General features: G+C 35.3%; 1 protein-coding gene and 1 long non-coding RNA gene across 2 annotated transcripts; one reads left to right on the forward strand and one right to left on the reverse strand.

The window, feature by feature from the left end:
- The first annotated feature begins 2,503 nt into the window (after positions 1 to 2,503).
- On the forward strand, positions 2,504 to 7,790 carry LOC135946849 (UDP-glucosyltransferase 2-like). The gene is made up of 5 exons (XM_065495269.1): positions 2,504 to 2,943; positions 5,160 to 5,601; positions 6,719 to 6,941; positions 6,992 to 7,211; positions 7,262 to 7,790. Exons 1-5 carry the CDS (start codon positions 2,573 to 2,575, stop codon positions 7,536 to 7,538), a joined length of 1,533 nt encoding a protein of 510 aa, XP_065351341.1. The 5' UTR covers positions 2,504 to 2,572; the 3' UTR covers positions 7,539 to 7,790.
- Positions 7,791 to 8,542: 752 nt separating this feature from the next.
- Positions 8,543 to 10,203, reverse strand: LOC135945940 (uncharacterized). The gene is made up of 2 exons (XR_010575475.1): positions 9,123 to 10,203; positions 8,543 to 8,702 (listed from the first exon to the last, which is right to left on the reverse strand). It is a non-coding gene; the product is annotated as an uncharacterized LOC135945940 (long non-coding RNA).
- Positions 10,204 to 23,557: the final 13,354 nt, after the last annotated feature.

Below are 23,557 nucleotides of genomic sequence, written 5' to 3' on the forward strand. Positions count from 1 at the left end.
TATTTTGATTTTTCCCCAAAAAATTAAAAGTTCTCTAACGGCCAGTTGAAGTTTTCAGACTAATTTTGTGGGAAAATGGTTAATTTTAGAAAAATTTGCTCAGTAGGAAAAATACTGGAAATTTAATCAGCTTTCTGAATTTAGGCAGCTTTTGACGCTACTTAAAACTGCTGAATTTTAATCAGGCCAAACACACACCCCTTTCAAAAATCTGCAATTTTAGAAAAAATAAAATTTAACTTTCAAGACTCAAAAGAACTATTTTTTATCTTCTCACTGTTAAATTTTCATAATTTTTCTCACACCGAAAGCAATTAATTTCCTTTGCGCAAAAAAGGGGCGTAACCGGTAAAATTATAAATATTAAATTTTGGGTCACTGTTGGCCAATAGTATTTAAAAAGAGCACACATTTCAAGGAACATCAATTATTAAAATAAAAAAATCATTGATCTCTTTTATTTATGCGTCAATATTTAAAGTAATTTTAATTTTCATCATTTTTATTTTAATTATCTTTCAAATTTAGGAAATACGTCTTCCTTTTTCATATTTTTATCAAGTTTGAGTTTGTTTCTTATCAAAGTATTTAAAATCATACAGAATGCAGTTTTTCAAAGATTTAAATCATCCATATCGTTTGCTAAAGTGGGAGCCGCTTGTTATTCATCAGAACTTAAATCCGAAGAAACCCAATTTCCTCCTCTCTTTCTTCGAATTCTAAGGAAAACAAATAAAACTGGCCACTTGCCTTCTTTCTTTCGAAACTGCGCGATGAAAAGCGGCCGGCACTGCGGCTTTTTCAGCCCTTATTCTTATCTCTCGCGGGGGTTATATCGGTGGTGCTGTTAGATAGCTCTCTGCTCTCTCTCGTGTCTTTATTGCCTTGTGCGTGTGTCGCGCGCAGACACTCCGCTGCTCCATCCCCCTTAACGAACGGAAACGAAAGCATGCAGGCCTAATTCCCTCGGACTCGGATTCCACGAATCCGCAGACTCATTTACGTTATAGGGCCGAGTAAAAAATAAGTGCCGAGAGCATAATGACCCTGCAAGTAGTGTCATTTCCAGGAGGACCCCTTTATACGCCACGAGCACCAGTAAATTTCAATAATAAAAAAAGGAAAATGGAAACTAGAAAATAAAATGCCGCTAAAAACGTAAATTTTTTCCTTGTAATTGGCACAAAAGGTTTTTAGCTAATTAAGCGACAAGCACTGACTCGCTATATTTCAAAATAACGATTTAATTGAGTCAAAAGTCAAAATTACGCAAATTTAGCACACCGTTGGATAGATTTTGCGTGAAGAAGGATTGAAATCAAGCAAAAAATAAATGACAAGTGTTACCGTTTAATTTTACAAGAAATTTAGTAAAATCTGGAATGCAGCTGTTCCTTGGTCCGAATTTAGAAAGATAAATTGTTGCTAAATTTAACGAAAAATACAATAAATAATGAACTAACTCTATGGCTTGACAGAAATTGATTTGTTTTATCGGTGTTCCGCTTTCTTTGTATCATTTCCGAATCTTAATTTAAATGTAGCACCGTTAATGTCTTGGATGAGAATAATCAGAAATAAATACACAAAAATTTTGTAATCCTGGAAATAAATTTAAAAAACTCCGCTAATTATGTAATAGATATAATATTAAGTGTTTTGGTTTAATTAAATTAATTAATTTCAAATTGGAGGCCACTTCGGCTTTTGCCTCTTGAACTGGGCCAGAAGTAAACTGGTTTTTATTCGGTCTCAGACGATTTTAAATAGATAAAAAATTAAAGTTGATTTTAAACGGGTTACAGCTACTGAATCGTGTTAAATCAGGGTGCAATACGCAAAAATGCGCCAGTATTTTTTAATCCAGCTGGGAAAACAAACAAACTCAATTTTGGAGTTTTACTTTCAGTGTCTTTAATCAATGAAATTAATCTTCGTTCACAATAAATTTTTAAATTTACAATAAATGAACCCACCTGCTGAGTACTAAGCTTTAAATATACTTATTAATTTAATAAACATGACAATCTTTAAATTTATATTCAAATTTTAAAAATGAAATAGATTTAATTAAAATTACACATTTTATTCTAGTTTACAATTTGATTTCTTTCTAAAATATAAAAAAATTAGATTTTTAAACTGAACTATCAATTAAAATATTTTACGGATTCAAAAACTGAGATTACGTTTGCTGAATGTAGTTTCTCTAGCTTAACATTGCATAGAAAGCTCAGAAAATTATCTCTCAATCAATTAAAATTCACTGATCAAGAGATTAGATAAGTCAGAAAGAGAAACACCTGGCGACCAGCGTGGCAAATTTACTGTTTTGGCGTCGCGGATGCAATTTTTTGCCCGTCATGCCAAATTGCAGGCGAAATATAAAAAGGCCGAGTCACCTCGCGAGAAAACAAAATAAAGGCCGACCTTCAAGTGTTCAAGTGTGCAGATGAGTGGCCATCAAGCGGCTCGAGTCGCCATTGGCTCCCCACGCGCGAATTCGGCGCTGATGCAACAACGCGGCGAAAATTTCATCAATCAAACATAATAATCTGCAGAAAGGAAGAAGATGCGGGCTGCGACGCTGGTGTTGCTCTTTCTTTGCTCGGCGTGCGGCGCGTTGGGCGCCAAAATCCTGGCCGTCCTGCCGGTCGCCTCGCCGAGCCACGGAATTTGGAACCGGGCCTTCCTCGAGGCCCTCGCCGAACGGGGACACCACGTGACGGCGCTGTCGGCCAACCCGATGCCGAAACACCGCAACGTCCGGCATATTTCCATCGAGAACGGCTACGAGGGCGCCGACGACGTCCCTTTTGCGGATATTGCGGCCCTCGACAGCATCGGAAACACGGTTTTCGTCTACGAGTGGGTCTTCCAGGCCTGCAGGCAGACCATCATGGCCAATGGGACCAAAGAGGCGATTTTGGACACGAATGAGAGGTTTGCGCGGCACACTTGAGTAAAAATTATATAAGAGAGTGCTTTTAATGATGCCATTCGCTCTTTGTTTGTTTTGATAAGAAAATAGATAAGAATGTCTGGGCTTCGATTGTCACGAGACTTTTAAATTAGCAGTAAGAAGCAATTTATGTTGTTTCTTGTTTCTAAAATTATTTCACGTTGGCGTAAAACTCGCAAAAATATTCAAACTTTGGTTATTGGGAAGGTATTTTATAATTCTCCTGTTTAAAATATTTATTAAAAAATTAATTACAGTAAAATTGGTGAATATATATTTTTTAAAGTTTTTTTTATCATTTTTTAAACAGCGGAATATTTATTATAATTTTTTGTATTTTTTACAGATGAAATTTGTTTAAAATTACATAATCAAATAAATTTGAAGAGCCAAAACTTTTTCAATCGGTTTTTTAATTGCTAATTTTTAGAAGTATTTAAAACACAAGAATCATAATTTTCCTAAAGGAATAAATTTCATCTGTTTTGTCCTTTATCTTTATTTTTTTTAAACAATGGTAACGAAAATAATATTTATAAACATCCATAAAGGAAAACAATTGAAAAAAGGCTTCAAGTGTGGGAATTATCCGCTGAAATTGACTGTCAAATGGCCAGAAAACTCTAATTTTGTTAAGAAATATTAATAATTACTGCGCTAAACAAGTCTAAATGAATGTCTATTCGATTTTATTGCCTGAAAAATTAATGCGGCGCTGGTTTGAATAGTTACAATTTTGCATAGCCTCATAACTAAATCATCAATAGGTCTGAAATTAAATTTAAATATTTGCAGTTTTTTTTTAAATTATAGTTTATTATTATTTTTTTAATATTTTATTTCAGGATTAAGACGGTTGATCAATAAGAAGTTAGAATTTATAGGAAATGTTGTAAATTCACATGAAATTTATCGTTAAAATCCTGAAATTTGAAGAAAATGGGTTATAATTTTTGCCTTTTGTGAATTTTCACAATTTTAAGCAAAAAGCAGGGCAGTTTCAACAAATAAATCTTTTCTGAAAATTATTTATCTTCAGGAAATACAATTATTGCAACCTTTTGTTATTTTAATATCAATGCATATTTTTTAAATTACTAGAGCATCTGAATTGAACATTGAAAGCAATTTTGTATTATTATTGCAAATCTTTTACATAATTAAAAACATAATTTAGTTTATAATAATCAAGTGAATGATAATATTCCTGAAAATTCACTATTTGGGAAAAAAGATATATTAATTTAATATAATTTTATATATCATAAATATTATTTGCCGCGTTCTAATATCTAATTGTTTACGTTATTTTTGTCCTCGCGCATGACTGAGGTAAATAGAAGAGAAATTAATTTTAATTTTAAAATACCATTGAACGTCGTATATTTTACTGTTTAGTTTCATTAATAAGACCATGTGAGGTGACAATATATAATAATATATTCTTATAAAGTAAAATTTAGAAAGAAACTGTACGTATACGTAAATCTAATTAAATGTTTATTTTAATGTAAATTTATTGTGACCGTAAAATTTATTTTATATTAAAAAATAAGTTTTGCACAGTTTTGAATTAAATTGATTATAAATATATTTATTGATATTATTATATTAATTATTAATATATTATAATACATATTAATATATTTCTATAATCAATTTAATTCAAAACTGCACAAAACTCATTTTTAATATAAAATAAATTTTACGCTCAAAATAATTAAACTTAGAATAAACTATAAATTAGATTTATGTATAGTATCTTTCCAGATTTTATTTAAATATACAATATAAAAAAATCGGATTTCAAAGTGTTGAAGGTAATTAATACTAAAAAATGCTTGTTGGGAATGGGAGTGCATGAACTGATCTCTTAGGATTCAGATAGAGCCAAAGTTGGGCTAAGTAGCAGCGTAAATTTTTTAGAAAAGTGGCTACTAAGTTAGCACTGTCTTCTTAAATGAAATCCTATTTAATTTAACCAACAAAAAGGTTATCCTAAAAGGTTTCACACGCTGTTGGACAGATCTCGACGAGAGGAATCGAAATCTGCCAAGAAAATGTAGCCAAGCGCTGGAAATTTCAAATAAAATTCGAATTTTTACTGAAGCAAGGTCAATTTTTAATTTCAAAAAAATGAATTGTATCATTTTTAGTAATCACTTTTTATCAACCTGCTCTAATTACTTATTTCCAGTTACGATCTGATAATTTACGAATCAATGGGTTTGGACTGCTTCCTGGGCGTGCTGCACAAATTCGCGGGGACCCCGACCGTGGCGGTGTCCGCGTACGGCGTCTCGGTGTGGACGTGCCACACGATGAAAATGTGGTGCCCACCCTCGGCCATCCCCGTCGACTGGCTGCCCGTGCCGCTCGAGATGGGATTCTGGCACCGCGTGCACAACTACCTGCTGTCCAAAATCATCGACCTGGCCTTCTTCTGGTACCACACTCCGAGGCAACAGGCCGTCGCCGAGCAGCACTTCGGCCCGCTGCCGCCCATCCGCACCTTGGACAAATTCGATCTTTTCCTCGCAAATTCCGGCCCGGCAGGGGTGGACCACCCCAGGCACCTCCCACCCAACGTCAAAGAGGTCGGCTGCGTGCAGTGCAGGAAAGGGAAACCCTTGGACAAGGTGGGAAATAATTGCTTAGAATAGTTTTTTTTAAATGAAAATTTGTCAGGGATAATTTATTAATGCTCAAAATAATTTATTTTAATTCATTTTAGAGCAGAATTTTTAATTTTAAATTGTTTGGATACTGTCTTAAATTAATTTAGGAGCTTTGCGTTCGTTATTTTTAATTATATCAGGTGCGTCATATTGTATAAATAATTTGCGTGTAACTCCTTATAATATCAGGTATTTAACTGTTAATTGTTTTTTAATTTTGTGAATCACAACTCGACCTAAAAATTAATTTGAGCTGGATAAAAATTTTCCCTTTAATATCATTTTAAAAAACATCAAAACTGTTTCACAAAACGATAAAATGCTCTGGCTAAGAATAAAAGAAACGATTGATTTTGAATTAATATAAATCAAAATTTAACCAATTTTAAATCCTAAACAAGAGTGATTTTAAAGTTGAAAGTAAAAATCATTCCCTTATCAAGTGTAAAGATTCTTTGAATAATTTTTTTTGAACCATGAACCCTATTAAAAAATAAAATTTTAGGAAATATCTCCTTAAAGACCGTCTTTGACGAAGTTTTGAGCCCACCAATCGATTCCTGAGGATCGAATTAGGTAAAGTGGATATTTTTCCGACCAAAAAGTGCAGCGACCTTTTTTCCCGCCAAAACAGTTTGAATACGAGGAGTGTGCATGCGTCAGAGCTGGCTGGATCTGACAAAGAAGTCATTCGGTCTCTCTGCAAATGCACAAACCAGCTCTCACGCATGCGCACTTCTCGAATTCAAACAGTTTTGGCGGGACAAAAAGGTTCGCACGTCGCGCTGCACTTTTTTAACGGAAAAAATATCTATTTAACCTAATTCGACCCTCAGGAATCGATTGGTGTGCTCAGAAACATCGTCAAGATGGTCTTTAAATTAAAATCTCGAACAAAATTGAATAAATTATTGCCAAATTAGCTTGTTAAAATGTTTCTTACGAAATAATTTATTTGCTAATCAATTTTTTAGGACAGTTGTAAATATGTATTCCTCTTTTAAAATATTCAAAACAAATTAGCCTCAAAATATTTAATAAAATTGCAAATTAAAATTTTAAAAACTCATTTTTTTAGGACATACAAGACTTTTTAGACGGCGCAACGAACGGATTTATCTATTTGAGCTTTGGAACAAACATCAAAAGCAAACTGCTGCCCAAGACGATGATAGACACGATTCTCAAGGTCTTTGGGGAATTAGATGTCAGGGTCCTCTGGAAGTTTGAAGATGATAAATTGGCCGGCAAGTCGAGCAACGTGATGATTAACAAGTGGCTCTCCCAACAAGACGTTTTAGGTTCGCTTCAAAATAACGAAACAATATGTATATAAAATTTAATTTTTTAGCCCACAAAAACTGCCGTCTGTTTATCAGTCACGGCGGCCGTCTGAGCACCCAGGAAGCGATTTACCACGGCACTCCGCTTCTGATCATTCCCTTTTTCGCCGACCAGTACATCAACGGGCAAAAAACCGTGGAAAAGGGAACAGGATTGAAACTGCACTACCCTGACGTCAATGACATTTCGCTGAAAAAGGCAGTTGACACCATTTTAGGAGACAAAACGTATTTAATATTTAAAAGTTTTGGGTTTAAAATACTGATTTGAATTATAGGTTTGCTGAGAAAGCGAAGAAACTGTCAGCGATTGCGCAGGATGTACCTGAGAGTCCTCTGGAGAGTGCCGTTTTCTGGACGGAATACGTCATTCGGCACAAAGGAGCGAAGCATTTGCAGCCGGCAGGAGCAGATCTCCACTGGTTCCAATTATATTCTTTGGATGTTCTCACGTTTTTAGAAATGTGCGCGTGGGCAGTGATAATTATTGCAATTGTAGCATTTAGAGCTGCCTTTAAAAAGGTTCGCGGTACGAAAAAAATTAAATCTAATTGATTATTTCGATTGGTTTTAGGATTTTATTATGATTAAATAAATATTGAACAATTATTTAATGAAGTAAATTATTCCTCTTAAACTAACGTGTGCAGAGGAAATTCATTTGGCAAATAATGTTATTCTGATCTAATTTAAAGTAGAGCTTTGCATAGGAAAACAATTAAAATCATTTTGACTCTGCTATTTTGCAGTCCAAGGAATATATATTATATATATAGATTTTGAAATTAATAAACAATTAATCTGATTTTTGCTTGATTTTGATTTCTTTCGCCGTGATCTATCCAACGGCAGGTGAAATATTTAAATTAAATTTTCTTAAATTGACTAATATTGGGATTTTTAACAGAGAATTTTAGCACAGGAAAAGATTTGAAGCTAAAAACATCAAAATTGAACACCATTCTTGGATAATTTCAGTTTTTATTACTTTAGAATTCTTTTAATTAAGACGACGAGCCTTTAATTGGAGACAAATTATCAGATAGGATATTTCATAATTATAAATAAAGGAAAATTAATATTATTACCCGCATAAAAAAATATCACCTGAGAATGTTCTAAGAATATACCGATTTCGCCCAGGATTAATCTAAAAAATTAATTATATATGAACTTATGATACGGTTTTTCGTGATACTGGATTAATCTGTAGATTAATTTAAGAGAATATCCTTAGAATGTTCCAGGATTATTCTGCCGGGGTTTGTTTCAAAAAGCTCTAAAGAATGATCCTAGAACATTCTCAGAATATACTTATGGATTAATCTTTGGATTGATCTGGGATTCATATTTAGCGTATCAAATCTTTACATAGGATTATTCTTTTTTGATCATCCTGGAACATTCTTTGGTTAATCTAATATTATTTTAAGGTCAATATTAAGTGTGACAAATATTATCCCTAAGTTATTTTTAAAATTACTTCAGATTGTTCCTAGAATATTTCAAAATATGTTATAACTGCGATTTAATTGGGAATTACTTAAATAATTACAAACTTATTTAGTTAAATTTTTAAAATTTATTGGTTTTTCATCATATCAGGTACAAAATTTTCTCTCATTCGATGCCAGCACCGCCAATCTTGAAGCCCAAACTGCAGAACTTAAACGATTGTATCTTTTCCCGTCGTGCAAAACATCTGCGGACGGCTTGAAGCTAAAAAAAGGGAGCGACTCGTAGAAAAAAAAATAAAAGCTTTTTTCAATCAGCTTTGCTTGGAAAATGGAAGGTAGAAGTATGTAAAGTTCATGCAAAATATTTTTCCATTTTCCATGCGAAGCCAATTGAATCAGAATGTGTAATACAAATTCTCGTAAGCGTACAAAAAAGCGACCGCGATTTACATGGAAAAATTATATTTTTCATCACCGATTTACAGTTTCCGCCACCCAAACTTATTTATAGGGTTCTAATTAAGAACATTTGGGACTGGAGAGGATCCCATATCAAAATATTGGTGGCGAAAACCGTACAAGTAGCGGCGAAAAGTGTAATTTTACCATAAATCCGTTGGATTTGAAAGTTGCGCGATCTGTTCTTATTTCTTTGGACGCTAATCTATAAAATGAGACTTACCCTGTTAACCGTAAGATCCCAGGCCATCCGTCCGAGTCCGCGGGACGTCCGTGATGTCCCTTATTGGCGGCGTCCGGCGTCCTGCGTCCGTTAATAACTTCGATTTGAACGGCGGTTGACCGTTGACGCGTTAGACAAAGAGAGCGAAGCAGGATTTTGTAAGTCTCTTGCTGCTGCCACCGCCCGTCGCCCCTCCCCCGCTCCACAACAGAGGCAGGCAGCAGGCATTCCATGCAAGTGCGTGCATGCATGTGCAGCCGCCGCTACCACGCGCACACTAAAATCGCCCTTTTAACCCTTTTTTGTCCTTCTGATTTTTTATTCAAATTGGCCCGTTTGTCGGTAGCATTAATTAAGACTCCTTGTGTTAAGAAATTAATTTATTCAATCGCATTTATGATTTTTACCCTTTTTAATCTGGGCAGATACTTTGAAAAATAAAGGCATCATAATTTTGTGTTAAGATAATGAAAAATTTGTTAGGTTTTAATATAAAAATTGAATCCATCGCATTAATTAAAAAATATTTGCGAGAAAAAATAATTTTTGTGATAACGATTTCAAAATATTTAACAGTATGGCAGTTCATTTTCTTGATTAAATTATGTTTCATACTTATTTTTATGTTTTTAATTGTAAGAAAAATATCTAAGTTCTTCTCTTTTAGGGGTTTTTTAAAGAATATTCTAGGAACATTAAAAAAATATTGAGAATTCATCTCAGAATGATCCATAGAATAATCTGGGGATATTCTATTAACTATATTCAAATTTCCCCTTTGGGATTATTCTAGGGATATTCTTGTAATTTAATCTCTAGATTAACTTTAAAACATTTTAAGGTTAATCTAGATTCATTCTAAGAAAATTCCAAAAATTATTTTTTTGGATTAATCTCAGAATGATCCAAAGAATAATCTGAGGATATATTTTTAGATTAATCTCTAGATTGATCTTAAACCTTCATAGATTAATCTCGATTAATACAGTATTCATCCTGGATCATTTTTTTGGATTAATTTTTTCGGGTAAATTTTGATTAATCTAAGATTATTCCGGATATTCCTGGGTTATATTTTTTTATGCGGGTATAAACAGGAAAATTAAGAATGGTTGGAACCAAGTTGATTTCAAGCTCTCTTTTTTATAGACAAGCATACTAGAATTTATTATGAAGACAGTTTACTTAAAATGCTTTATTTTTTAACAATTATATTCTACCTATTTTTAATGCATATAGTTTCGGTTATTCTAAAATTAATGTTAACTTCAAATTGCCAACTAAAACTAATTTGCTGCGGCATTTATTTTTAAATTAAAAAGAAAACTATAAAAGGATTTTTCTTACAGTCGAAAATAAAAGGCAAAAAACAGGATATCAAATATTCAGGATTATAAGAAAAATTCATGAAAAGAATAAATTTCTCTTTATTCTGGTTTAAAGCCAACGGAACTTTTTACGTTAAACCTTTCCTCTCCGAGAGTAAGAAAGTGCTTTAATCTCAAAACTGTTTGTCGTGGCTTTTGAGCTAGAAAATATCACTGGGAGCCAGGTTGCGATTTGTGTTTGGTTCCCGCCGGTCAGAAGTCAATATGGCGACGAAGTTTATAATTATTTGAATATTCGCCCATTTAGAAGCTGCGCAGTAAACTTTAGCGCATCTTAAGCATGCGCAGTACGTTCAGATCGCTTCTCCATCTCACAGGGAGACTGAAACTCATCACTGCGCATGCGTGAGCCAAATTAAATCCTTCTGCGCAGTCGTAATTCCCACCGGGGTCCAGGTTGCGATCTGTGTTGGTTCCCGCCGGTCAGAATTCAATATAGCGTCGAAATAATTGAGGCCAATCCAGTCGGCCAATCAGAAGCGTCGAAAAAGGGGCGTGCCGACCAAATAATTCCGTTCCCGCGTATTTTTTTCAATTTCCATTCGCCTGATGGGCCATGTAACGGTCGATTCGCCAATTACCAGGCTAATCAGCTGTTAGTAGAGAAATAACAACACAAAATTCATTGTGCTGACGGTATTTTCACAAGTTTCACCGGTGAATCCACTTTAAGAAAATTAAAACTTCCGTTTTTTTTCCATTTCTTCCGGAAAGAATATAATCGTTAAGCAAATTGGCATTGCACGTTTTCCAATCAGAAGAATAATGAGCGAGGGCTCCCCTCTTGCTCCAAAATTCATGTCGAGTCGCTGTATTTTCGGCCCCTGTAATACCGACGCGGCTAATTGGCAAAGAGGGAATAAAGAGATTTGGCCTCGCTGCCGTGACCATTGCAACCAACGAGCGATAGCTAGATAGATACAAAGCCAGATGCGGGACAGACGTGATGGATGATACGGTGAAAAGAGCAGCAGCAAAGAAAGATATCAGCAGTGCCACCGACCAGCAAAAATTACATCACGGATGATAAATTAAATTGCCTCTGAGATTTCGGACTCGGCTGATGCAGGAAACGCCAAAGAGAAAAAGAAGAGACTGCTGATGCGGCTTTTCTGCCTTTTGGAACAAAGAGATGAACAAAAGCATCAGAGCTTTCTTCAAGACAATTTCGGCCTCGCGGTGATGATCCAAAGGGGAGGAATCTCTATAGAGGTCAATAATTGAAGAGGACGATGGAAAATTATTAGAATTGATGCATGGGTGCAATAAACAATTGTTTATAAATTAAAAATGGACCTTGCTAGAGTGAAAATTCCACAATTTGCAGCGTTTGACCATATTTTCTTGGCAGATCTCGTTGAGATCTGTCCAACAGCGTGTGATTCGTTTCAGGGAAACTCTTTGTTGTGAAATAAAATAGGATTTCAGGTAAGGAGACAGTGCTAACTTTGCAGCCACTTTTCTAAAAAATTTACACTGCTAATTAGATCAATTTTGGCTTCAAATGAATCCCAAGGGATCATTTCATGCATTGGCAACAAGCATTTTCCTGAATTTTGCAGTTTTAAGCCTATTTAGAACAATTTAATTTTGAACGTTCACGGGAATTGTGAAAAATGCAATTAATAATTTAGTATCGAAATTCCAGGTCAATTAGCTACCTCTATTAAATTTTTCAAAGAATTGAAATTTTTGAATTTAGAAATAATTTTTACTATCACGGAATTACATTCTGCAAGAAAATTGTTGCTAATATGAAAAAAAAATGTATTAGTCTTTTATTTGTAATTTTAAAATTTAAAACTTCCAAATCCCAGGAGAAAATTCATGTTTTTCTCAGAACGTCAAAAATATCCACTGACGTTTTCCCTATAAAACCAAATTTCATTTATTTGAGATAGAAACTTAATTTTTAAATCAACAGTAGATTAAATGATTTTTTTTTAATTTTCTTCCACGTCCTCTTTAAAGTTAAAGCTGGCTTTCGAGTTGTGATATGTTAGCCCGCGAGTTGAAAACTATTTAATTAGCCTGGCTGCATGCAGGGTTGAGGGTTGCATTCCGTGGATGTCGACACGTGATTGAGGAGCGTCGTCGTCGGGGTTTGCGTTCACGCTCGGTCGAATTGAGAGAGAGAGAGCGCGCAACAGGGACAAAGTTGGCGCCAACTTCTTCTTCGAGGGGTTCGCATTCGCAGCCGGTGGAGGGGATTCGCGAGAGGCAATTACGTTAATTAATGAATTAGCTAATCGCCCGAGCCGCAATCATAGCCCCACGCACGAAGTCTGTTTATTCATCTTGTGAATGAAAAATTTCGGGAAATTTATTTTTAAATAAATATTGCTAGCTTTCAAATGAATTTTTTAGTTTTACCTTTTAGTTACCTTTTAAATATTCAGTTGAAGCGCTTAACATTTTTGAACAAAAGTGGCTGCACAGATTTTAAACAGTGAGAGAGAAAAAACAATATTAAATCGGATGAGTCCTAAGTTTTTAATTTTCTAGTAGTTTAAATTCCACGGTTGGAAAAAATCCTATGACATTTTCCGGCACGGGTTCCAGCAGAATTTATTTACTTGCATTGTGGGAGAGCAGCTTTGTGAGTTGGGCATTGAAGAGGAGCGCAACAATTACCTGCAACAAAGAAGAAGAAAGCAATTTTATAACAAGGCTAAAAGTTGGAATTTTGCGGGACGGAAGGCGCAATTAGAGGCGAGCGCCCGCGGCAGCCAGAAATATCCGGCCAAGAAGAGGCGCACGCCACACAAGTATTTGACCTCTCGAAAATATAATAAACCGGCCGGGCAGGGCAGCGAGCAAGTTTTGGTCAGTCAGCAAAAGTTCGGGAGGGTTCGGCTTTAAGGGGGCGACAAATATAATAAGATGCTGGGCTGTGTCGCTGCTCGGCTCCAGATTGATTTTGCGTGCGGCCGAAAAAAACCCGGCCCGGAATAAATATAAATCGCCACGCGGCCAACTGCGATTTTTATCGCCGCCCGAGACTTTCCTTTTTATGTGACAACTGTGAACTTTGCCGATTACTTTTTCCCGTTCGCCGCCTCGGAAAAATATATTACGGTAATGAAGCGCGCGCGCTCGCTCCTCGCACCCGCCGTCTTATCTACAACGTTTAAGGCGGCGTCGCTCTCTTTCGCTCTCTTACTGCCCGATGCAGTAAAAAGACGCATTTGTATTCCGAAAGGACGAGTGCGAGAATTTAATTTGCGGCGCTGTTCCGCAGCCACTTCATTTACGAGCCGAATGAACCCCCTTTTTTGCCGAATTTCATTCAATTTTATTAGAGTTATCGAAATTTTGTTTCGTTTTTAAATTAAATAACGACTAGGTACACTACACAAATTGCAAGATTATGAGTTTTAAATAGTTTAGACAATTTTAAAGCCCATTGAGATACATTTAAAAAATTCCAACACATTTTCCTTTATTTAAAACTAGATTCTTGCCTTTTATGTTTTATTTAAGAATATTACATAAATTACCAAAAAAATGACTTCTAAAAAGTTTCATAGGAAAATATTTGATAAAGGAGGGGATCTTAAAAGCCTTGATAAAATCAAACAATTATTACATAGTTGAGGGTTGTCTCTAGATTAGCTTACGGTTTTAATTGTCTTCTAAACAAAACTATTTATTATTATTGTTGCAAATCAGGGAGATTTTTAGCGCCTCTATTTTCCTATTTGAGAAGTTGACACCTGAAATCTATTGAGAAAAGTCCCCAAAAATGTGTTTTCTTGAAGGTTTGACACTTTTTTAAGTGAATAGAAAAATATTAATTTTTAAAATAAATCTTAGTTCAATTAAATATCTTCATGTTGTGCCAAATTTATTGAAACGTTCAAAGATTATTCCGATTGATTTCGATCCCTTTATCAGATTGTTGTGAATTTACCAGTTGCACAAAATCCCTTAGCGTTCGAAGCGGCCAACGTATACTTTCGTAATAAATTTATTTTTAATGAATTTTCGCAGCGATTTTAAACTCAATCCTGCCACTGTGCATTCTTCACTTAATTTTCTTTCTTTTGACGTGCTAAAAACCAAAATCGGTTCAACCAATCGCCGTAGAATCGTGAAAACACTATTTTTTGCAACATAAAAAATTGAATTTTTCACTTAAATCAGCAGTCGATACAAATTTGGACCGATTAACAGTTAAAAAATATATCTTCAATCGTTCATGTAACGGTGGGCGAATTCTGAGCTAAATTTCCTTTCTGGCGAAATTAATCCTGATTTTCAATGAGAAGACCGTGCTCGCCACTTAATTATGGAGCCGTTATTAATTGCACATTGTCAAACGGCAACTTGAGTAAAATTTAGTTTTTTTATCTCAGGTTAAGAAAATGACAGTTATAAGGTTTTTTTAGCACTGATCATCGTTAAGAGACTAAATATTTTGTAGACATGTTCTAATTTAAATTGATTTTCAATTTTTTTTAGCATCGTTAAAATAGGATTATTTTGAACTAGTTGTTTTTCCAGAATATTAATTGATATGTATAATCGTGATGGGAGAGAAATTCGAACACAGTCACCCTAAATATTTTGTGAACTATTTGTAATTACTAATTACGATAAGACTCCTGAACTCTGAACGAGAATCAGCCAGTTAAAATGTTTCATGTCAATGAGTCATTAAAAGTTGATACTAGCTAGTTTTTTTAAAAATACTAATGTTCTAAAACTCTACTTGATTCTAAGCTGGTATTTAGTTGTTTTAAATAAAACATGTTAAAAATATAAAAACAATAGTTTTTTTTCTATTTTGGTTTAAAAAATAAATAATAAAGATATTAAGCTGAACCTTAATATATAATTTATTTTAATTCAAACATAAAATTTGTTTTAAATAGTTTGAGCCATCTAAAATCAGCTCAGCATACACTTGGAATTTTTTCAAATATTAACCTCTTCTTGATTCTTGTGTCTAATTTACACCGATAATAAAACCAAAATTTCGTTAAAAAAATCCATTTTCCTTCTGGTCGTGCCGCAAACGATTTTGATGGCTTCCAGAGACACAATGGGAATCCAAATTTGCAGTCGCGACCCTTTCAAACTCGGAAGCGGCGCACTTAGCTCATGTATGATTTGACGGCGCAAATCGCTTTGGAAGCTCATTGTTCGCGGCGGCCGCGCGCGCATAAATGCATTTATGTGCATTTTCAATCTGGCCGATTATGTGCAAAGAGCAGCGAAATGGCTTTTGCGCGTGCATTACGGACCGAGCAATTGCCGCTTTACGTTCCCTTGGTTCCCTTGAATAAGCTGGCTTCCCTAATGCGCCGCCACGACGCCGACGACGACGACAACGCCGACGATAGACCCGCCGCCACCGCCGCCGCCAATAACGAATCACGCTGCTTTAATAGAAGCACCCTAAATGCGGGCGAAACAATGAAAGTCTGCCTTGCAAAGGCTTGCGACAAGCTGATAAACGTGTTTATTAATCAGGGGAATTTAATGCTCATGATCGATCTTTTTGCTTTACTGCCCGTGAAAACAATAAAAAAGCGTTAAATGTTAACAAATTGAGTTTTAAATTTTCTTGGAGTTTTATTAGATCATCAATTTTAAGTTTATTTGAAAAACAATTATTTGTAAAAATAATAAACGATCGATTTCCATTTTTTGGCCCTTTTAATGAGGCCTGACGGGCTCTGTGTTGTTTCCATTTGTGAGATTTGCACACCATTAGAACGGCCAATTCAAGAGCTTTCAGAATATGTGCAATTTGACCCTTTGGAAGCTTTTTTAGGGTGCTCAGGGTTTACCCTGATATGTTCTAAATCGCGTTTCTGAGCACCCCGATGGTTTTGAAAGGGTTAAATGGCACATATTCTGAAAGCTCTTGAATTGGCCGTTTCAACGGTGTCAAGATTTTACACTTGGAATGAATACAGAACCCGTCAGGCGTCGTTGAAGTGGCTAAAAAATGGTTTAATTCGTTTTAAGGTTACCCTGAGGCCAGGGTTCAGTTTTGTACGTGTTCTGATGGTCTTAACTGACCTCAGGAATGTTAACAAGCATATTCCGAGGGTAAGAAATAATCAATTAAGCAACTCGGATTTTCTTAATGATTTTCACCTGAAATACCGTAATAAATGTACAATACGTTTTTAACCCTTTAATCTTCCGTTTCTCCCGGAAAAAATATAATAAAATCTAGGCATGTTACACTACATATTCTTAAGGTATAATTTAACCCCTTTTTTATTAAAAATCTAATAAATAAATAAGCAAAATATTTAATTTGCGTCAAAAAATTAAAAAATTCCCAAAATTTTTAAAATACATGTGGTTTAATTTTTGTAGGTATGTGCTGTCTAATTGTGCAAGTTTTGGCATTAATTTTGATGATTTAGCGTGATTAGAACTCGAGATATTTTCTTTTTTTTTTTTTGAACGCCAAAACCGCCGTTCAATTTTTTTTTTAAAAAATGAAAAATAATGCAATTTGCCGTCTGCAATTCACAAAAGACTTAAATATTGACAGAACAAGTGTCTGAAGAAGGTAATTTATTATTTAATTTTAGTAAATTGGTTTTTAAAAAGCACTCAAATTAAAAAAAAAATATTTTTAGGCAAACGGCGTCACCGAACCTTCGCAAGTTTAGTTTTTAGCCAAGCAATTTTCCAGTAGCAATTTAAATAATTCACGTAATGAAAGGCAGTCTACAATCTTTTTTCCTTTCTCTATTTTATATTTTTGCTCGGAATCGAGATAGCGAAAACGTAGGTTGCGTGCCAAAGACACGTGTGCCGGCGGCGGCCGGAATATATATGATTACCGAGACGAAAAAAGAAAAAGAGAAGGAAAGTTTCTGTGTCCATTTTGTAAAACAAATGACGTCGGGCGGCTGCACCCCTGGCCCGAGTTATGCCCGGCGACCCTTGCGGCGGCTAAGGGTTGAAACAAATGGAGACGTTTTCCCCGGCGTCTGGTCAGCGCTCGTGTGAGGAATTTTCGACCTTTGAAATATGTGCCCGGCCTGCCGACAAAGCGAGAATTGTGGGTCCTATATACTATAAAAAAGTTTCTGGTAATTTTTCCAACGCAGCCTCGGTGCCAATTTAGTAATTTCGGGCGGGCGGCGAGAGAAAGAAAGGGTTGCAAAGTGTCTGCAGGTATGATGGATCAACGAAACGCCTGCCTCTAATTACACACTCGTGCTGCTGCCGCTGCTGAAAAACTGGGCTTGCTCACGCAAAATGGCGCCAAATAGTGGCGAGCGAAGCTATTTTCGCCGCGGCGCACACGTGTGATTGCGATCGGTCCAATTATTTTTAATTGTGCGCGCCAATCGACCCGCGTGCAGGGACACGCGCCTCTCCAAAAGGACTGCGATTTGCAAAGGATGAAAAGAACGCACTTTTCCATTCCTTCGGGCAAAATGATGAATGCCCGCGGTTTGACGTCAATTCAGGCCGCCTTTGCTACATTCAAACATGCGTTCCTTTGCAGGAAATGATTTCTTTTCGCATTTTCCTGCTTCGAGTAAAAGAGGACCATATATTAAATTTTGTATTTTAATAATTTATTGGAGTCTGAATCTCAGTACCTTTTTTATATTTTAAATTGAAGGACAGTCTAAAAAACTTCTGACTTTCTTTATGAAAAAGCAATATTAAAAATTAAAAGTTTGGGCTAACGAGTTATTAATCTTATGAAAGTGTGGATTTAATTCGTTTTACCAAAAAATTTATTTTCAATAAATATTAAAAAAAATCTGTTAACAAAATATCGTATTTTCCGTATTTTCATTATATAATAAATAGACAGATATAAATTTATAAAATTACACAAATAATGTTTAATAAACTTAATAAAATTTTAAATACTTTTTATAAATATAGCACTTTTGTTAAAGGCAAAAAAAAATTTACTAGTAAATAATAAAATAAACTTTTATTAATATGTTTTGTTTTTAAAAGCCTTGAGTAAAGCTTTCAGTTTGCAGCAGCGGGGTCCAGATGAGCGATGAAATTGGTTCGCACTGCGCAGATCCAAAATGGCGTCTGAATGTGGAAAACAAAAATCTCTCTTTGGATTGCCGTACGAGTGTCAAGAGTTTGTTTTTACGATCCAAAAGACACAATTAGTTAAGAGCTATGCAAATTTAGACTCAATATTGACCAAAACTTGCTTCTTTTCGCGCATTTTCACGTGACAATTTTTTCGCGTCATACCCCACCGCGGACGCCATATCTGCGCGTCCCACGAATCTGGACCCCGCTGGAAAATTCTAACGCTAATTGTAATTGGAATTTAATTTTTTGTATAATCTTTTAATTAAAAATTAATTAAACTGCATGGTGGGAAAAAATTATTGCCAATCGTCAACAGTTAAATGCCACCAGAGATTTTAAACTTCGAAGTGTCGACAGATCCACTTCTTTTTATTATTATTATTTTTTAATTATTAGTCTCTTGATCTTGATGTGTACGCATTATCAAAATAAATCTGTAAACTAAATTCGCTAGAGTGAATACAATACATAGAATAATTATACCTTCTTATTGGAAAAAACTATTTATTTCCTAGAATTAGTGAAATTAATCTGTAAATATTTAATTCATACCGCAGCAGTGAGTGAAGAGTTACGGGCTGTAGAATTTAATTTCATAAATTTGGATCTATTTCGTTATTACACACATATTTATTTTGATTAAATATAAAAAATCTCTCATCAAAATATCGTTTTTTAATTATAATAAATTGATAAAATTATATAACTGTTTAATAATTTAATTAAAAAATAAAAATTTTTGTTTAAATATAGCATTTTGATTTTATGGTAAAAAAATTTTAATACTAAACAATAACAAAATTTAAAGTGCTTAAATAAATAATTCTAAAGTAAAGCTTTCAGTTTGCAGTACTCAAAACGGAGACGACGAAATGAGTCACAGAATAAATAATTCAATCCTTTATCTCAAGAAACCCCTGCTCTCATAAACATCATTGTATTCACGCATTTCCCCGGCTCGTCTCGGCTTTGCTTTGCCAAGTTGTTATTTGGCAAATGCTGCTCCGCGAAGCAGGAAGTGGCGAGGCAACGGTGTCATTTCCGGGCTCGAGTGCATGCACTGTTTGGGATGCACCCCCCGTTCACCCCACTGGCTGGCTGGCTGGCTTGCTAGGGGTGCATTCAGAGGGAAATCTTACGTGCTCAGCATCCGCGAGCACGACTGATGATGGAGCCGTTCCGTTCTCCCTCGTGTTATTCTGACGGACATTGCGCCAAAGTCAGTCGAAAGGCAGCAAAGCTCGCTCGCATCGCACGCCGGGGCTAATTGCCGCGCAGTTATACGATAAGCGAGAGCAAGCAGCTTACCCGCCCGACGCGCCAGACGAGCAGGTTGCATAATGACTCCATTAGCAGCCCAACAACAGAAAGAAAACCAGCCTTTTTTCGCCTCCCTACCGCCAATTTTCACGCACTTAGAACCTTTAAACCTGCTCGGGGAGCAAAAGTTTCCGTTTTGGGGGAAAACTTTTTTGGTTCCCCTAAGTCGCGGAAGTTAGCAAAAGCCTAGGGTTTGAATTTTTAGATTAAAAATTTATTTTAAAGCCTTTTCGTGTTCTTCTCGCGTTAAATTCCAGAGTGGCGAATTTTGGTCGATATTTTTTTTCTTAAGCTTCCAATTGTCATTTAAACGTTTAATATGATATTTTAATTTAATACTTTAAGAAACATTTTGTAAAAATTTAAAGATTTATTTAATTTTCGAAGATTAAAATTTTTATTGAAACAAAAACTAATTTTATTTAATTTACTGTACATGTAAATTATTTTATAATGCAACTTGTTCAAATATTCATTGAAAGTTAAATATATTGTGTTGAGTGGATTATCACATTGTCGGTAAAACGTTATATTCAATCTTCAATACGTATTGCGTTAGAGTAGATCAATTAAGCCCCATGCAAGGAAATAAAACATTTACAAATATTAAAGGATTAAAGTATGAACTGTACCGGTTTATGTTACTTCCAATAAATCGTTTTCCATGAATTTCCTAGTAATTATGGTTACAGATTTATGTTAAAAATGCTTAAACGTCAAGAGACAAGTAAAAAATTAGAAGGTATTTTAGTCAGCACCATTTAAAATTTTAAAAACTCTGGTTGGCATTCAACGGTCAGCGATCGCAAAATATTTTTGTCCCAACAAGCAATTTTATTAATTAATTTAAGTTGATTTAATTAAAAAACTAAAAATATCTGTCAGGGGCCTTCAAGACGAGTATTAAATTGAAGTAAAAAATAAAAATCAATAGAAAAAACGACTGAATTTCAGATATCCGACTTTTTTTCTCAAGGGACCATCAATTCAGAGACGAATCATGCAATTTTTGCCATTTCCAATACATTTAAGGCTTTCAAAAAGCACATAAAACATTATTTTATTGATAAAATGTAGAATTAGACGTAAAGAAATATTTTTTAGTCTGGATTTTCAGCAAAAAACAGTTTTCCAGTTATTTTTAGCTATTGGGAAACCAAACAGAGAACAGATTCTATTTATTCACGAGCTAATCAGGTTAAAAATAATAACTAATATTTTTTTTATTTATTTTTCATCATTGAAAACAGATGGATGATCCTTAGGACCTTAATCTGTATGTGTGTGTGTGTGTCAAAAGATTTTCTTTAATTGAAGTCCCAGGGATTGCCAACCTAACTACATATTTCTCTTGTTTTAAAAAAAAATTAATTCCAAACTCGCAGCTCGTTGAGCAGGTTGTTTTCGGCGGTGCAACACTCATTAAATTCATTTTTAACGTTGAAGCTCTGGCCATGCGGCTCGTTCGGCTGCACGGCGGTTATTAAAGCGGCGGAATATCTGCGTATGGCAATTTGGGTGGCCGTTTGCCTCTCAGAATTATGCAAAGTGGCTGCAGCAAAGCCGCATTATATGAGAGAAGCAAGCCGTGAGTGAGTGTGAGTGTGTGTGTGTGTGTGTGTACTGCATCACACACACAGGGAGATTGCATGTTGTATTATTAATTCAGGCGGCAGCGGCGTGAGCGCAGCGGGATAATAGCCAGATAATTTAATAATGCATGCGCCCGCGTTCGCGTCTATTCTACACGTGCAATTCGAGCAGCTTGTGCTGAGAACTTTCGAGACAGACAGCCAGACGCAAAAAGCACCGAACAGACCGGCACACACGGGGAAAGCACACTTTTTCTATTTTCTTTCAAAACCATATAAACTCAATAGACTGAACAATTCCTTCGGGGGCCAAGAACGATAAAGGGGGAAAATAGCGGATTTGGGCTTCATCTTTGCTTTTTTCTTTTAGAATTGTTTTTAACTTTTGTGAAGGAAGAAATTGAAGCTTGGAATTATGGTTTATCTCACCAGGGGCCAGGTTGCGAACTGTGTTGGTTTCCGTAGGTTAAATTAACTTATTTATAGCTAAAAATCAGTCAGCGTGAAAAATTCACCCGTTTTGAAGCTGCGCAGTAAATTTGTGCGCATCTGAAGCATGCGCAGAATGTTCAGATCGCTTCTAAATCTCACAGGGAGGCAAAAACTCATCACTGCGCATGCGTGACCCAAATTAAAACCTTCTGCGCAGTCGTAATTCCCACCGGGGTCCGGGTTGCGATCAGCGTTAGTTTCCCGCCGGTCAGATGTCAATATGGCGTCGAAATAATGGCAGCCAATCAGAAGACAGTCCAGCGGCCAATCAGATATTTTTCATGTAATTTTTTAGAATTATTATTCATAAAAATTAGCATACCCGAGCAATTCCTTGAAAAATTTTAAATTAAGCTAACCGATGGTGCGACAAAAAAGATTTAATTTATATTCAAGCAGTTTTTCTTATTTTAGTTTTTTAAAATCTAAATAAAAATTATTTATTCTCTTTTAAAGTGATTATTTGGCTTCTCTAGCAATTTAAAATGGATTTTTTATTTTTATTTAAATGTTTTAGACTCCAAAAATCGTTTGAAGAGTGGCTCAACACTATTGTAGCTTTGGTATCACCATGAATTCTTGTTTATTCTTGCAATTGTCAATACGATTAATACATTGAATAAAAAATTGAAAAGCAAAATAAAGCTACAACACTCCTTTACAAAGCTGCAAATTAAAATTTAATACTATCACCGATCACAAGTACTTTTTGCAGAGCAAGGGAAATTCAGCTACTGTGCAGTCCCTGAGCTCATTGTCAGGTGGCATCATCGCATTCAAAAGAAAATCAGACGCAAATGGAATAAAAACAGAATTCGCAGCTCGGCCGTGAAGAAACTGCAGAGATGCGTCAATCGATCTATCGCAAAAGTAATGAGAAAACGGCTGCTGCTTTCCTACTGAGAGAGTGAATGTGTGTGAGTGAGTGAGTGAGTGAGCGAGAGAGGAATTAATTTTGAATGACCTGTGCTCCGGTGGAAGCAATCAGCGTGAAGTACCTGAGACGCGTGTGCGACGTACGCGCCCCAAGAGCATCAGAAACACACAAGTTCCAGTTGCGAACTCGACGATTTCTGCGGGAATTGGAACACGCGGTGATTATTGTCACTGATTTCGCAAAAGGTGTGCCAATGCGATTGCCTTCCACAGTTCCAACTCTCTCTTCAGCCCCTCGTTCGGAGAAAATTACTCTGTACTGATTGGTCGTGAAGACCAAGAAGTTAAACGATCGATTATTTTTCTTTTCAGAGCCTTTTAGGATTGAGTTGAAGCCAAAATTTACCTAATTCTATTTTTTTAAACTGTTTTTTTACTTGAATTTTTATTTTATTTCCCAACAAAAGGCTTCCTTAAATGGTTTCACACAATTCACACGCTGTTGGACAGATCTTAACGAGTGGAATCAAAATCTGGCACGAAAATGTGGCTGGAAATTTTGGACAAAATTTAAAAAATTTGATTTGTTACTCCGACAAGGATCATTTTTAATTTAGAAAAAAATTGTATTACATTAAACCATTTAAATAATTTTTTAATTTTCACATTGTGTCGATGCACTTTAAATTTAAATTAAATTTATTGTTGAATA

This window comes from Cloeon dipterum, chromosome X (assembly GCF_949628265.1).
Source record: "Cloeon dipterum chromosome X, ieCloDipt1.1, whole genome shotgun sequence".
NCBI classification, from domain to species: domain Eukaryota; kingdom Metazoa; phylum Arthropoda; class Insecta; order Ephemeroptera; family Baetidae; genus Cloeon; species Cloeon dipterum.

Excerpts from the sequence above, each read along its gene's own strand:
- LOC135946849 (XM_065495269.1), top strand. The coding sequence starts at position 2,573 with ATGCGGGCTGCGACGCTGGTGTTGCTCTTTCTTTGCTCGGCGTGCGGC. Across the intron at positions 2,944-5,159 it reads ATTTTGGACACGAATGAGAG|TTACGATCTGATAATTTACG; the intron begins GTTTGCGCGGCA and ends ACTTATTTCCAG. Across the intron at positions 5,602-6,718 it reads AAGGGAAACCCTTGGACAAG|GACATACAAGACTTTTTAGA; the intron begins GTGGGAAATAAT and ends TCATTTTTTTAG.